General features: G+C 40.9%; 1 protein-coding gene and 1 non-coding gene across 2 annotated transcripts; one reads left to right on the top strand and one right to left on the bottom strand.

Annotated features, from left to right (window-relative positions):
* Positions 1–6,179: 6,179 nt before the first annotated feature.
* On the bottom strand, positions 6,180–6,251 carry trnae-uuc (transfer RNA glutamic acid (anticodon UUC)). Its single transcript has one exon. It is a non-coding gene; the product is annotated as a tRNA-Glu (tRNA).
* A 681-nt stretch (positions 6,252–6,932) lies between these two features.
* Positions 6,933–11,026, top strand: psma5 (proteasome 20S subunit alpha 5). Its single transcript, XM_019256562.2, has 10 exons — positions 6,933–7,046; positions 7,307–7,358; positions 9,156–9,222; positions 9,317–9,443; positions 9,756–9,823; positions 9,913–10,020; positions 10,134–10,192; positions 10,296–10,398; positions 10,536–10,622; positions 10,706–11,026. Exons 2-10 carry the CDS (start codon positions 7,330–7,332, stop codon positions 10,781–10,783), a joined length of 726 nt encoding a protein of 241 aa, XP_019112107.1. The 5' UTR covers positions 6,933–7,046; positions 7,307–7,329; the 3' UTR covers positions 10,784–11,026.
* The last annotated feature ends 1,856 nt before the right edge of the window (positions 11,027–12,882 follow it).

Genomic DNA, 12,882 nt, shown 5'->3' with positions numbered 1-12,882 from the left:
CTCCAATCAGTCCACAACATGTAAAGGACGCCACACAAAAGTTTCAAAGTTTGCAAAAAAATGATTCTTTATTGATGATTAGCCGTAATGAACCAAGCCCTCCCTGACTGTCAATTGACTGCCGCCGGTGGAGGAAGAACGAGGGAGAACAGCAACACCCCCCAGAAAAAGAAGACACACTCCCACCCCACTACCTGGAACACATACAATCACGTGCAGAGGAGGCTGAGGACATTACTTTGCTCCTGCTGTCAAGAAACCATGTGCAGAGGAGACAGTTCAGGTCGCTGAAGGGTTAGGGGTGAGGTTGAGGACGAGGACATACATTTCCTGCTGGTGTCAGTAATAGTTGTTAGTGGAGACGTTCAGCTGTAGACAGAGGCACATTAAATGTGAATGCATTGAATGAAATGTATTGTACTTGTTTTCAGTTGAGCACTGTAGACAACGTGTCATCAGTGCCTTTCATCCAACACCATGTAACAAACCACCTGACTAAGAAACCACCACGTTACCTGGCTGTCCCAGCGACAAGCACACCGAGCTGCATTTTGTGCACATCAGAACATTGACAGCATGACAGTGGATAAGTTGCAGCCTACCTCTGTACCTCTGACCTCGTCCTCGCTCAGTGCTCCACTACAGCAACTCCTGCTCCACCATGTGTTCAGCTTTGAAAGCTGGCCGACATTGGAGCTTCTTCTTTCCTGGTTTGCTCTGTCCTTCCTTCCTCTTTCCCTCTTTCTTTTACTCTTCTCGTCCTTCTTCTCCTCCCTCTGCTAGGGCTGCTAACCTTTCCTCGCATGGGCACAATGGCTTTTTGTGCGTTCAATAACCAGCGGAGTCTACACCAAGAAAGTATGAGTGCCCTCCTATCAGAAAGGTATCTTCGTTAAGCTGGTGGACACTTGCCTCACATTGCCTCTGGATTATAATTAAGTACCTTCCCAAGCGGCAGAGAGCTGTGACAATCTCACATCTGGATTCAAGAGGGCAACATCTGCATTAAACCTAGTTTCCCCCACTCTTTCAACCTCCTCCTACTCTCTTTCGTATTTGACTGCGGACCGTTGAATTTGAAAAGTGGGCGTGTGTCCACCGCCACGCACCCCATCATTGGCAGTTGTTGAGACGGGAGCAATCCTTTCTTCTACTTGAAAGAAGGAGACGGGAGCGAGGCATCGACCCCAGCCCCTGCCCTAATTTTAAAAGGGCTCTTCACAGCTTCATTAGAGGTGAGGAGGGCCTGTGGCAGATTACGCACTGTGCCACTTTCCTCACACAACAGGAACAGACGGAGCTCATCTTATTTTCCTCTCACATACCAGAGAAGAAAGTTGAGTTGCTATGGACCACCAGTCAGCCCGTTGTGCTAATAATGACAAAAAAAAAAAAAAAAAAAAAAAAAAAAAGAAAGAAAAAAAAAAAAAAAAAGATTGAGGGACAGCTGGGTTTGAACCATACTGTAATTAAACTGTTTGCCTGGACAGCACCAAGGCTTGGGGGAGCAGCAGCATATTCACCGATTTTAGGCTTCCATTTCAAAGCCAATTCATCTGTGGTTGCGGCAGAATATTTTTTAATGGCTTTTTTCGCAGTTCTTTGACTGTTCAGGTTCCTGAACCTTAGTTATAAATATGCATTTCAAAAAAAAACACTGCCACACTAGGCCACAAGCCAAACATTGTTGCTGCCGATTAATCAGTCCTTCTTCTTGTGAAGTTTGTGAAGCAACTTGACAAACAGAACAGATACAGCAGAAACAGATCATCGATAAGCCAGGTTACTGCGATCCAGCACAGAATCCCCCAGACCTGCGGTTTACGTTAAATGCTTCTGCATTTTGAATTGCTTGGATTACATTAAAAGGTTTAATTTTTTTGGACAGAAACAGGAAAAAAGAGAAAGCGACCCCATATTGCAGATTTGTTGCCCTTTTATAAACATTACTGCGTTTAAAAAATGGACGTTTCAAAGAAAACAAAGCCTCTTTTGTTTGAGTGGTTGTCTCCATCTAAATCACAGAAAAGAAACTGGCATTTAATTACCAGTCATTTATGTTTCTTACCAACACCACCTCCCTTCCTTTGTTTAAAAATAATAAAAAAAAATAAAAAATAAAATGGACTAGGGTTTTCACAGAAACGAAAGCCTTGTTTGTAGTGGTTGTGTACATTCCTCTAACTTCACAGCAGAACATAGAAAGAACTGGCATCCTTCAATATTAACAGTCATTATGGTCTTCTTACCCTACCCCCTCCCTGTTATTTTGTGTGTGCTACATTGTAATAAAATAAAAACTGATCTCAACTAGACAAGATGTTTTTTCTGGTGTTGGTTTTGTGTTGTAATATCACTGTGCATCGGCATGTCCATCACCCGGGCATTCATATTGATCCCTCATCTTCCATGTTCCCTCATTGTTGTTGTCAGTTTGTCTTTTTGCCGCACAGTTGGGTCAATACATGGTGTGAAATTTCTGTTTTTTTAGATCCTTTTACTTAATCTTTATTTTGTTTTGAAAGAACATGGAAACAGACCTGGTTGTTTTCCGTTGGTATGTAACGCTTTACAGGGGTTGTTGAGTTGGCCAGCAGCAAGCCACAAAAGCAACGGTTGCAGAGGCATGAAGGGACACCTAGAACACATGTGGCCCCGCCAGGTGTGGCTTTTCAAATCCACTCCCTCCCGGATCCTCTTCTTCTTCCTTTCTTCCCCTTCTGATTTCTCGTGTGTCTCTAGTCTTTCTTTGCTCTCTCTCTCCATTTTCTTGTCTTATGTTTTACGCTTGGACAGCAGTACAGGTGCTTTCTACTTCCTGATTTATCCACCTTACTTCTTACGAGGCAATTTTGCTATTAGTTATGTCTGTTGTACCACTCTTGTACGACAGGCTGGTAATTTTTCTTCTATTCTTCATCCGTTCTGTTCGTTCCTCATTCTTTCTGCTGTTCTCCTTCCTCCTGGCCCCCTCCTGCCCAAAGGACTCTGCCTTCTCTTTGTTAGTTGTGGACTAATGGACATTTTTCATTGTCTCTCCAGGTCCTTTCTTCCTCCTCAATTACCTGGGTTGTGCAACTTCAGGTGTGTCAGTCCTTGGTTTGGATATCATTGTGAGCCACAGTTGCAGCTCAACAGATTCTTACCTCCTGCTTTATTGGGAATGTACCTGCTGAAGTTATTTAGGTAGAGTGCTTCAGTTCACGTCATATTCAAGCAAAATTAACATGAGAACATCATTCTTCCTTCTGTTATTTGAATTAGAGCTGAGAACAACACAGAAGCAATGACTGCAAAGCTTTCAACTCCAGGAAGTTCCTAGTTCCTGTAACTATTTTCCTTTTACTATTCTCTTCTATACATTTTACTAAAAAGTGACTGTGGATTTTTAAAATGAAGATCGACTTGTTTCTCTCTCTCTGTATCTCCTGTCACAGCCTGTGCTGTCTTTTTTCTTTTACATCATTGAGGTTAGTTTAGATCAGAGTGCGTTTTATGTGCTAACAGGATGAGGCTACTTCTTTAAATGTTCAGTGAGTTGACTTGAAATGAAATCTAACGTATCACAGATCCTTGCATCACTGTCTGGGTCATCCAGTCTGTTTTTGTCAAGAATCACGTGCAAGTTTTAGGTGCAGACGAGACATTTCAGGTGCAGAAGGAGGCTGAGGACATTCATTTACTCCTGCTGTCTATTATCACTGTTAAATTAATTAACTTGACTTAATGCTGGCTCAATCAGTCCACAACATGTAAAGGATGCCACACAAAAGTTTCAAAGTTTGCAAAAAAATGATTCTTTATTGATGAATTAGCAGTAATGAACCAAAGCCCTCCCTGACTGTCAAGTTGACTGCCGCCGGTGGAGAAAGAAACGAGGGAGAACAGCAACACCACCCCGGAAAAAGAAGACACACTCCCACCCCCACTACCTGGAAACACATAACAATCACGTGCAGAGGAGGCTGAGGACATTACTTTGCTCCTGCTGTCAAGAACCATGTGCAGAGGAGACAGTTCAGGCGCTGAAGGAGGCTGAGGACATTAGCAGGTGCAGAGGAGACAGTTCAGGCGCTGAAGGGTTAGGGGTTGAGGTTGAGGACGAGGACGAGGACATACATTTCCTGCTGGTGTCAGTAATAAGTTGTAGTGGAGACGTTCAGCTGTAGACAGAGGCACAATTAAATGTGAATGCATTGAATGAAATGTATTGTACTTGTTTTCAGTTGAGCACTGTAGACAACGTGTCATCAGTGCCTTTCATCCAACACCATGTAACAACCACCTGACTAAGAAACCACAACGTTACCTGGCTGTCCCAGCGACAAGCACACCGAGCTGCATTTTGTGCACATCAGAACATTGACAGCATGACAGTGGATAAGTTGCAGCCTACCTCTGTACCTCTGACCTCGTCCTCGCTCAGTGGCTCCACTTACAGCAACTCCTGCTCCACCATGTGTTGAGTTTTGAAAGCTGGCCGACATTTGGAGCTTCTTCTTTCCTGGTTTGCTCTGTCCTTCCTCTCCCCTTTCCCTCTTTCTTTGAACTCTTCTGTGTCTCTCGCTCCTTCTTCTCCTCCCTCTGCTGGCTTCTGACTCGTTTGTCTCTTGCGTCTGTCTTCTGCCTTTTCCCTCTCTCCACTTGTCTCTTGTTTTACTCCTGGACAGCAGACTGTTTCTCCTCCTGATCATCCACCTTCCCTTACCGAGGAATTGCTACTTTCTGCTGGTCCACTCTTGTACGACAGACCGGTAATTCTTCATCTTCATCACGTTCTCTTCGTTCCTCATTCTTTGCTGTTCCTCCTTCATCCTGGCCCACTCCTGCAAAGGACTCTGCCTTCTCTTTGTAGTTCTGGACAATGGACATTTTCATTGTCTCTTCCAGGTCCTTTTCTTCCTCCTCATTACCTGGGTTGTGCACCTTGCAGGTGTGTCAGTCCTTGGTTTGGATATCATTGTGAGCACAGTTGCAGCTCCAAAGATCTACCTCCTGCTTATTGGGAATGTAACCTGCTGAAGTTATTTAGGTAAGAGAGCTCAGTTTCAGTCATATTCAGCAAATTAACATGAAATAATCTTTCCTTCTGTTTATTTGAAAGAGCTGAGAAAACACAGAGCAATGACTGCAAAGCTTTCACCTCACATGAAAGTTCCTGTCCTGTAAAGAAAGACGTTGCATGCAGTCCATTTTGCACACGTGCAGTGAGTGAGGCAAAGTTTAAAGACATCATTGTGAGAGTTCAGTTGCACCTCCTTCTTATCTAAAATGCAATCTGTGAAAGTTACTTGCGTAAAATGCAGGAAAAAAACACATGTGCTCCTTCTCCAAGACGATGCCGTTCAGAAGAAGCATATTGAAGAATCGATTTGTTCAACCAGCTGCAGGGCAGTCCTTCCTCTTCGAAGATGATCCAGGAATGAGTGCTGATCTCTCTGTCTCTCTCTCTTTTATATGCAAATATATTCAGAACACAGAACCTGTCTCATTCCAAATGGAACTCAGAAAAATGAATATGCAAATTAACATGAAATCATTTTTCCTTCACACACAGAGCAAAGATTTCACCTCATTGGAAAGTTCCTGTCCTGTAAAGAAAGCAGTGAAATGCTGATTGTCGCAGTATAATATATTATATAGGAATGCTGAGTGTTAACATTAATGATGGGCACTGATGTGAAGTTTAACACTATAAACACAGACAAAAAAAGTCGGCTTATAACTGTAAAATGTGAAGAGGTGGAAAAGGAAGGACATTTCAACATGTATATGATAAATGTATAGCACCTGCTGAACAGATGGGGGTTAGGAAAATATTATTATTATTGTTATTAAATTGGCTTTTCTATGCAGTTAAAGTGATGTGTGCTTATTATTTTCGTATTAAGAAATATAGTACCAACTAGTTGTAGTATAAGAATAGTGAAAGTTACATTACATCTTCCCCCCTTTGTGGCGCCCCCTGCATGGATCTCCTCTTACGACCTGTGACACAGGCCGGCTCTGGATCAGGAGATGAGCCGCTGAATGACAGCGGACACGAGGATGTCCAAGTCATCAACATCATGACAGACAGTCACAATCATAGACATATATACATAGACATATCGCAGACTTCTCCGTCGGTGTCAGGCTGACAGAGCGTCTTATCTTATCGGTCTTATCTCAAAAGCTAGTTCCCATACCGGGAGTCGAACCCGGGCCGCCTGGGTGAAAACCAGGAATCCTAACCGCTAGACCATATGGGACCGGTACAACGTAATGAGACCGCCTGCTGAGAGAAATCAGCTGATTTATCCTTCACGTTATTCTATGTATAAAATAATTGTACAGACCTATAATACAAAAAAAAAAACAAAAAAAAAAAAACAACAATGTAAATTATACAAGCTTGGTTTATTATTCTCCTGGTCTCTGAAAAAGTAGTTTCACCCACTCACCTGGACCATGCACCATTCAATGTGCATGCGGTCCCCATGACAGCCTGGACCAATGACAGTTCGGTAATTAAGTGCCGTTTGGGAGCTGCGGTAACAAAAACAATTTCCCTATAGGGATTAATAAAGTACTTCTGATTCTGTGGCTCTTCCTGAGGTTTCTTCCACATTTTTTTCCCTGTTAAAAGTTTTTTGTGGGCAAGTTTTTCCTCACTCGAACCGAGGGTCTAAGGACAGAGGGTGTCACTCCCTGTACAGATTGTAAATAAAAGCCCTCTGAGGCAAAATGTACTTTGTGACTTTGGGCTATGCAACTAAAATCTGAAATCTGATAGTTATGAATATTATTCCATGTCTGCCTTATTATGAAAATTAAAAAAAATCTTACACACTGCAGCTTTAAACAGACATTTTCAAATATAATCACTGAGTGTTGTGACTTCAGATTATTTATAAATCTGCTATTTATAATGATCACACCGCTGCACGGGCGCGGAACTTTAGTTGTCCCGATCCGTTGAGCCAACCGGCGCCTTTCTGGTGTTACACCCCTCAGACGCTCGAAACCAGCGAACTCATTGAAGCTTCGAGCTGCAGCTAAAGGAGGTAAAACAGGCTGAAAAACAGCTAAAAAACAGCGTTTATGTGGCAGAAGGGACGGGATCATAGATACATGCTGCTTTAAACACAAACCTGAGGTTTAACTGTGGATGTTTTGACTCTTTGAGAGTGTTTCACCGGTTAGCCGTTAGCTAGCGTGCGGCTAACTGTGGCAGCTAGCTGCTGCTAATGAGTAACGTCGTTACACGGAGTAACGCGACGTTACAGACCTGGCTTACATGTGTAATCTCCTCTGTTTGTTGCAGGTCCCCGTGTTCAACATTACAAGATGTTTCTGACCCGGTCGGAGTATGACAGGTGAGACACAACAACACAAAGTGCTTCGTCACGTTTGAGCTCAAACTTAAACAAACAAACAACAACAACAAACAGTTTGTAAACAACATGTTGTTTACAAACAGCTTCTCTTTGTTTCTGTGGCTGAGCTTCTCAAAGTTTGTATCTTTGTAGCTGTTTGTAGCAGAGTCTCATCATACTTTCACTTTCGATATCTTTTTTTTTATGAACCTTTATTAAACCAGGAAATCCTGACTGAGACAAATCTGTTAGCAGAACGTTATCTGAACGTTATCTGAACGTTATCTGAACGTTATCTGTGTGTTTGTAATGTTGTTATAACCACAGAGAGCAGCTGACAGTGAAGCCAGGTGTCACCTTCTGATTTATGGGATGTCACATCATGTCAGACCTGATTTATTTATTTATTCATTTATTTATTTATTTATTCAAACCTGAGTCACCTTCTGTTTCTGCGTTGACCCTGTCTCACCTGTCTTTAAGTCAACATTACATTACATTACATTACATTTAGCAGACGCTTTTATCCAAAGCGACTTACAGAGGAGGACCTAAGCTGAGAAAGGTGTAAAGGAGCACAGAGTAGTTGTTAGTTTTGTTAGGCAGGGAAGCATTCTGGAAACAGAAAGGTTTTTACAAGTGTTTTAAAGGTCGAAAGGGATGTTGCTGTTCTAGTAGCCGTTGGTAGGTCATTCCACCATTTGGGGACGACCACAGAGAAGAGTTTAGAGTGACCTCGCTTTGCGAGAGGCGAGGGTACAACTAGACGGTTTGTACTTTATTATCAACGCTGCCACATGTGCATGTTTCCCTCTTATCCCGGTGCAAACAGCATAAACATGACACATAAATCTCTGACAAAAAAACACCTTTTTAAAATAGCTTTTAATGTCTAATGAGTTTTTAGTGTACTATCTTATATTGTTTTGATGGTTTGATGTTCTTCTTTGTAAAGTGTCTTTGAGTACCTTGAAAAGCGCTTTTAAATGAAATGTATTATTATTGTTATTATATACATACTTCTACAATAAGTATAAGTAAAAGATGTAAAAAACAACAGTCTAAGTATAAACAGAATTATCAGTATGAATATAAATATGTCAGTATGGACAGAATTTACAGTATAAACAGGTCTGTCAAAATTATTTGTATTATTTATACATGTAGAAAACATGTAAACACACGTGAGAGAGAGAGAGAGAAAAATACTTCATTGATCCCGAAAGAAACTCAAGTATCCAGTAGCAGCGTGTAAACACACATTAAAATTATTATTAATAATAATAATAACATGCACCTTATCCACCTGTTTATCTTGTGTTTTTTTAAGTGTCCCTTTCTGTGTTTTTATTTTTTCTACCTTTAGTATTTTATGTTACAGGAATTTTAAAGAGAAACCCTTAAATAAGGAGGATTCAAAGTGTCAAAGTTTAATTAAGTTTAGTTTTTATACAATCGATAACGGGCTGTTCTTAAACCTCTGCAATTTGTTAACAGACATTTTGCATATATTAGCATCTAAACGTTTTTTTTTTCCCGTTAATCAGTATTCAGCATGTCCCCGATCTAAATGTCACCTCTCTGTTCTGTAATTCCTCTATTTCTACAGTAACCTGAACTTTACCTGCCAGCCTCAGCAAAACTTTAATAAAAGCGTCCTCAGGACATGTAATACATATGATTTAAAACATCTGAATAGCAGTGTATAATCCTAACATTTTATTCTATTGTATTTTTATTGTACATAAATATACCTGGCTGTTATGATGACCTAATATCGATCTGTCTGTCTCTCAGAGGTGTGAACACATTCTCTCCTGAAGGAAGATTGTTCCAGGTTGAATATGCCATAGAGGCTATAAAGGTGAGTTTTACACTCTGAATCATCTTGATATTTAAAACTAAAGCTCTAAGCTTAACGTTTTTTTTGTTTGTTTGTTTTGTTTTTGCTTCTCCAGTTGGGCTCCACGGCCATCGGCATCCAGACGTCAGAGGGCGTGTGTCTGGCTGTGGAGAAGAGGATCACCTCTCCGCTGATGGAGCCCAACAGCATTGAAAAGATCGTGGAGATTGACAGTCACATCGGTAAGTGGACAGACATGTTGAGTAAGTGTGTTTGCTGTTTGCTTAGCATTCAGTATGAGTTGTAATTATTTAAATACACTTGGATTTGACCCTGGGGGCATCACAAATCATCACGTATCAATCAGTCGATTTTAAGAGTGCTTGTATCCCAACTCGTGACTTCAAAGTCTGATCAGGTGATTACGATCACACCAGTTTCCTTAGATGGCATGCAGTGACATCACATTTCTTCCAGTTGGACTGCTGATCGTTGCTTGAGGCTGCAGCATGTGCAGGACCTGCAGTTAATTAATTTTCTGTCTTCCTAAAAAGGTTGCGCCATGAGTGGCTTGATAGCCGATGCCAAGACTCTAATTGACAAAGCGAGAGTGGAAACGCAGGTATGAATGCTGAGCACACTGTGATAGAAGAGGTTCACTCACCGACCTTGTGTCTTACCTACGACTGACCCTCATGTGTTCCTCCTCAGAATCACTGGTTCACTTATAACGAGACGATGACGGTGGAGAGTGTGACCCAGGCTGTGTCCAACCTGGCGCTGCAGTTTGGAGAGGAGGACGCAGACCCCGGCGCCATGGTCGGTCACATGCTGAGATACTCGTCCATACATTCAAACCTCAGGATGAAATGTTTTATGGTGTTTGAGTAAACCTGTGCTGTTCTCTCTCTCTGCTCTGTTCCTCTGTGCAGAGTCGACCATTCGGTGTAGCGCTTCTGTTCGGAGGAGTTGATGAAAAAGGGCCGCAGCTGTACGTAAAGATTTACTCTTACGTACTTTTAATCTTAAACAGAAGCATGTTCAGCTTTATGTTCAACTCCAGACACTTGAGTGTTATCTGTCTGTGGCCGCAGGTACCACATGGACCCATCAGGGACCTTTGTCCAGTGTGATGCTCGGGCCATCGGCTCGGCGTCTGAGGGAGCACAGAGCTCTCTGCAAGAGGTCTACCACAAGGTACAGACCGCTGGAGGTTTATGTTTAACGGGAACATTAGCTCTTGTTTGCTTTCTGCAACATGTTTTGTTGTCTAATGTAAATCAGCCTGGATTGAAGTCGTATCTTTTCTTTGTCCCTCCCTCCGCTCCTGTCAGTCCATGACATTAAAAGACGCCATCAAGTCCTCTCTCACCATTCTGAAGCAGGTGATGGAGGAAAAGCTCAACGCCACCAACATCGAGGTTTGTTCCTCGGCTCTCACCCACTTTCTGATTCCATCCCTGAGTTTCATGCAGACTTTCCTAATCCGTGTTTTCTTCTGTAGCTGGCAACGGTAGAGCCCGGGAAGACCTTCCACATGTATTCCAAAGAGGAGCTGGAGGATGTAATCAAGGACATCTAGAGCAGAAAAGACTTGAAAGTCTTCGTTTGAGTTCTGGTCAGGAGACGACGTGGAAGCGCACCTGGGCTAAATGTCACAACACAACCACAACTTTCCATCAGCACATTTTCCTCGCTGCGTTCAAGATTATTATTATTTTTTTTTTTTTGGAAGATGTGCTAATTTTTACTTCTTGTGTCTCTCGGTATCTGTACAACTTGTGTGCACGAGTCTGACCAGCACTTACAACTGAGCAGCAGGAAGACGGCAGGGGGAGGGCGGTGTGGGGGGGTATTTTTTGTTACGAATCAGTACAATTAAACTTGTATTCAGAAAGCGGTCTGACTCTTTCAGTTTTTTTTTGTGTATTTCTTGTGTTGTCTTTTTTCAGATGATATATCTATATATATATCATATATATATTAAAAAAAACACTCCCCGTCACAGCACGTTACACAGTGATACTGAATCATCATTTATCAGGAAGAAGAAACATTTTAACAGTTTCAGACGCGATCCATGTAATTGTTGCGTCTCTTTCTTTCCATGTTTCTAATAAAGGTAAAAAAAAATGCCCCCCTGTAATATCTGTTATGGAGTTTTCAACCCTTAGGTTACACAAGGTCGCGTGTGGGCCTTGAGGTCCTCGGCAGTATTAGTTGTTTGGCTTTGGTTGGGAACAGTAGGTACCAGTTTCTCAACACTGTGGTGGCCAGGGTTGAAGAGACCTGTTACTGCCTTACTAGACATAATAAACAGACTAGAATATGCTGACAATAACACCTCCATGGGTAAAAACATTCTCTTTGACTAATTCTGGGCGTGTAGTATTTGTGGTGTTATCTTGGGGTTTAAAGTCGATCCACCAGGATGAGTTGGGCAGAATGTGAGACCGACTCAGGCGCTTCTGATGAACTTTGAGAGTGTCTCCTTGGGCCAAGCGTCAATAAATAATACAGCATAAGACATCAGAGGCTCCTGAACACTTTGAGTTCACCATTGACCTTTGACTTCAGCAATTTCTCCACAACACATATTAAACAATACGTATCAGTTTTACTCCTCTGCATTTTTCAATAACTAATTTTATTACAATCATTTGTCTGTTTCTACACAACACCGACGTTTTACTTTTTAAACAACTGATTGCAGATAAAAACGTTATAATGATCTTTTCTTTACACTCCATTTTTATTCCATAACATTGTTTATGATCAGCTTCTGTCTGCGTAATCAGCTAATCTCATTTATTTATATAGAACTTTTCATGCAGACATGTAGACCAGAGTGCTTCACGGAGTAAAGAGTAAAAACAGGAATAGACAACAATTAATAGAAATTAGCAAAAATAGATAATACATAAATGACATTTGGTCATGTAATGAAAACAAAAAAAGGTATATTAAAGCCACTAAGAACTAAAAACATGGAGGGGGGAAAGTTTAAAATCTAGGGCATAGAAACCAAAAGACCAAAACAATGATTAAAATGTGTTTATATTGAACTTTTATTGCTTCACAGAGCAAAAAATACAATCATAAATAGACAACAATGAATAGAAATGTGCAAAAAATAGATAATACATATATGACATTTAGCCATATAATAAAAACAAAAAAAAAAACTATATTAAAACCACTAATAAATAAAAACATGGAAAGAAACCAAACAACCAAAAGAATGATTACAATTATTTGTATTGTTTATATTATTTATTGTTTATATTAAACTTTGTTGCTTCACAGAACAAAAAAACAACAACAAACAAACAGAAATAGACAACAATGAACAGAAATGTGCAAAAAATAGATCATACATACATGATATTTAATCATTTTTGTTACAATAAATAAAAGCCAATATTAAAGAAGTGTGAGGACTGATTCAGGTGTAACAATAACAAATACATCTGAAGCTCTTGGAGAGTAAAAACTGCTCCTGCTGTGGGAGAGAAAAGTTTCTCCTCCAGACTATTTGTTCTGGTTTCTCTTCCGTTTCTCGGAACCATTAAGAAATTCACAGAATAAACTTGATTTAGTTATGCAACTTTTTAAAAAAAACAATAAACTTCTGTTTTTTGCGCAATCTTTCCACCAGAAGGCAGCACAGCACCAGGAAAC

The sequence above is a fragment of the Larimichthys crocea genome, chromosome VI, assembly GCF_000972845.2.
Source record: "Larimichthys crocea isolate SSNF chromosome VI, L_crocea_2.0, whole genome shotgun sequence".
Lineage (NCBI taxonomy): Eukaryota > Metazoa > Chordata > Actinopteri > Sciaenidae > Larimichthys > Larimichthys crocea.
Note: the sequence above shows the minus strand (reverse complement) of the source record. Positions and strands in the feature narration are given on the sequence as shown.

What these genes read in the sequence shown, in the direction of transcription:
- psma5 (XM_019256562.2), top strand. Translation starts at nt 7,330, where the DNA reads ATGTTTCTGACCCGGTCGGAGTATGACAG. An exon ending in GGAGATTGACAGTCACATCG is followed by an intron (nt 9,444 to 9,755) that starts GTAAGTGGACAG and finishes CTTCCTAAAAAG; the next exon opens with GTTGCGCCATGAGTGGCTTG. An exon ending in GATGAAAAAGGGCCGCAGCT is followed by an intron (nt 10,193 to 10,295) that starts GTACGTAAAGAT and finishes CTGTGGCCGCAG; the next exon opens with GTACCACATGGACCCATCAG.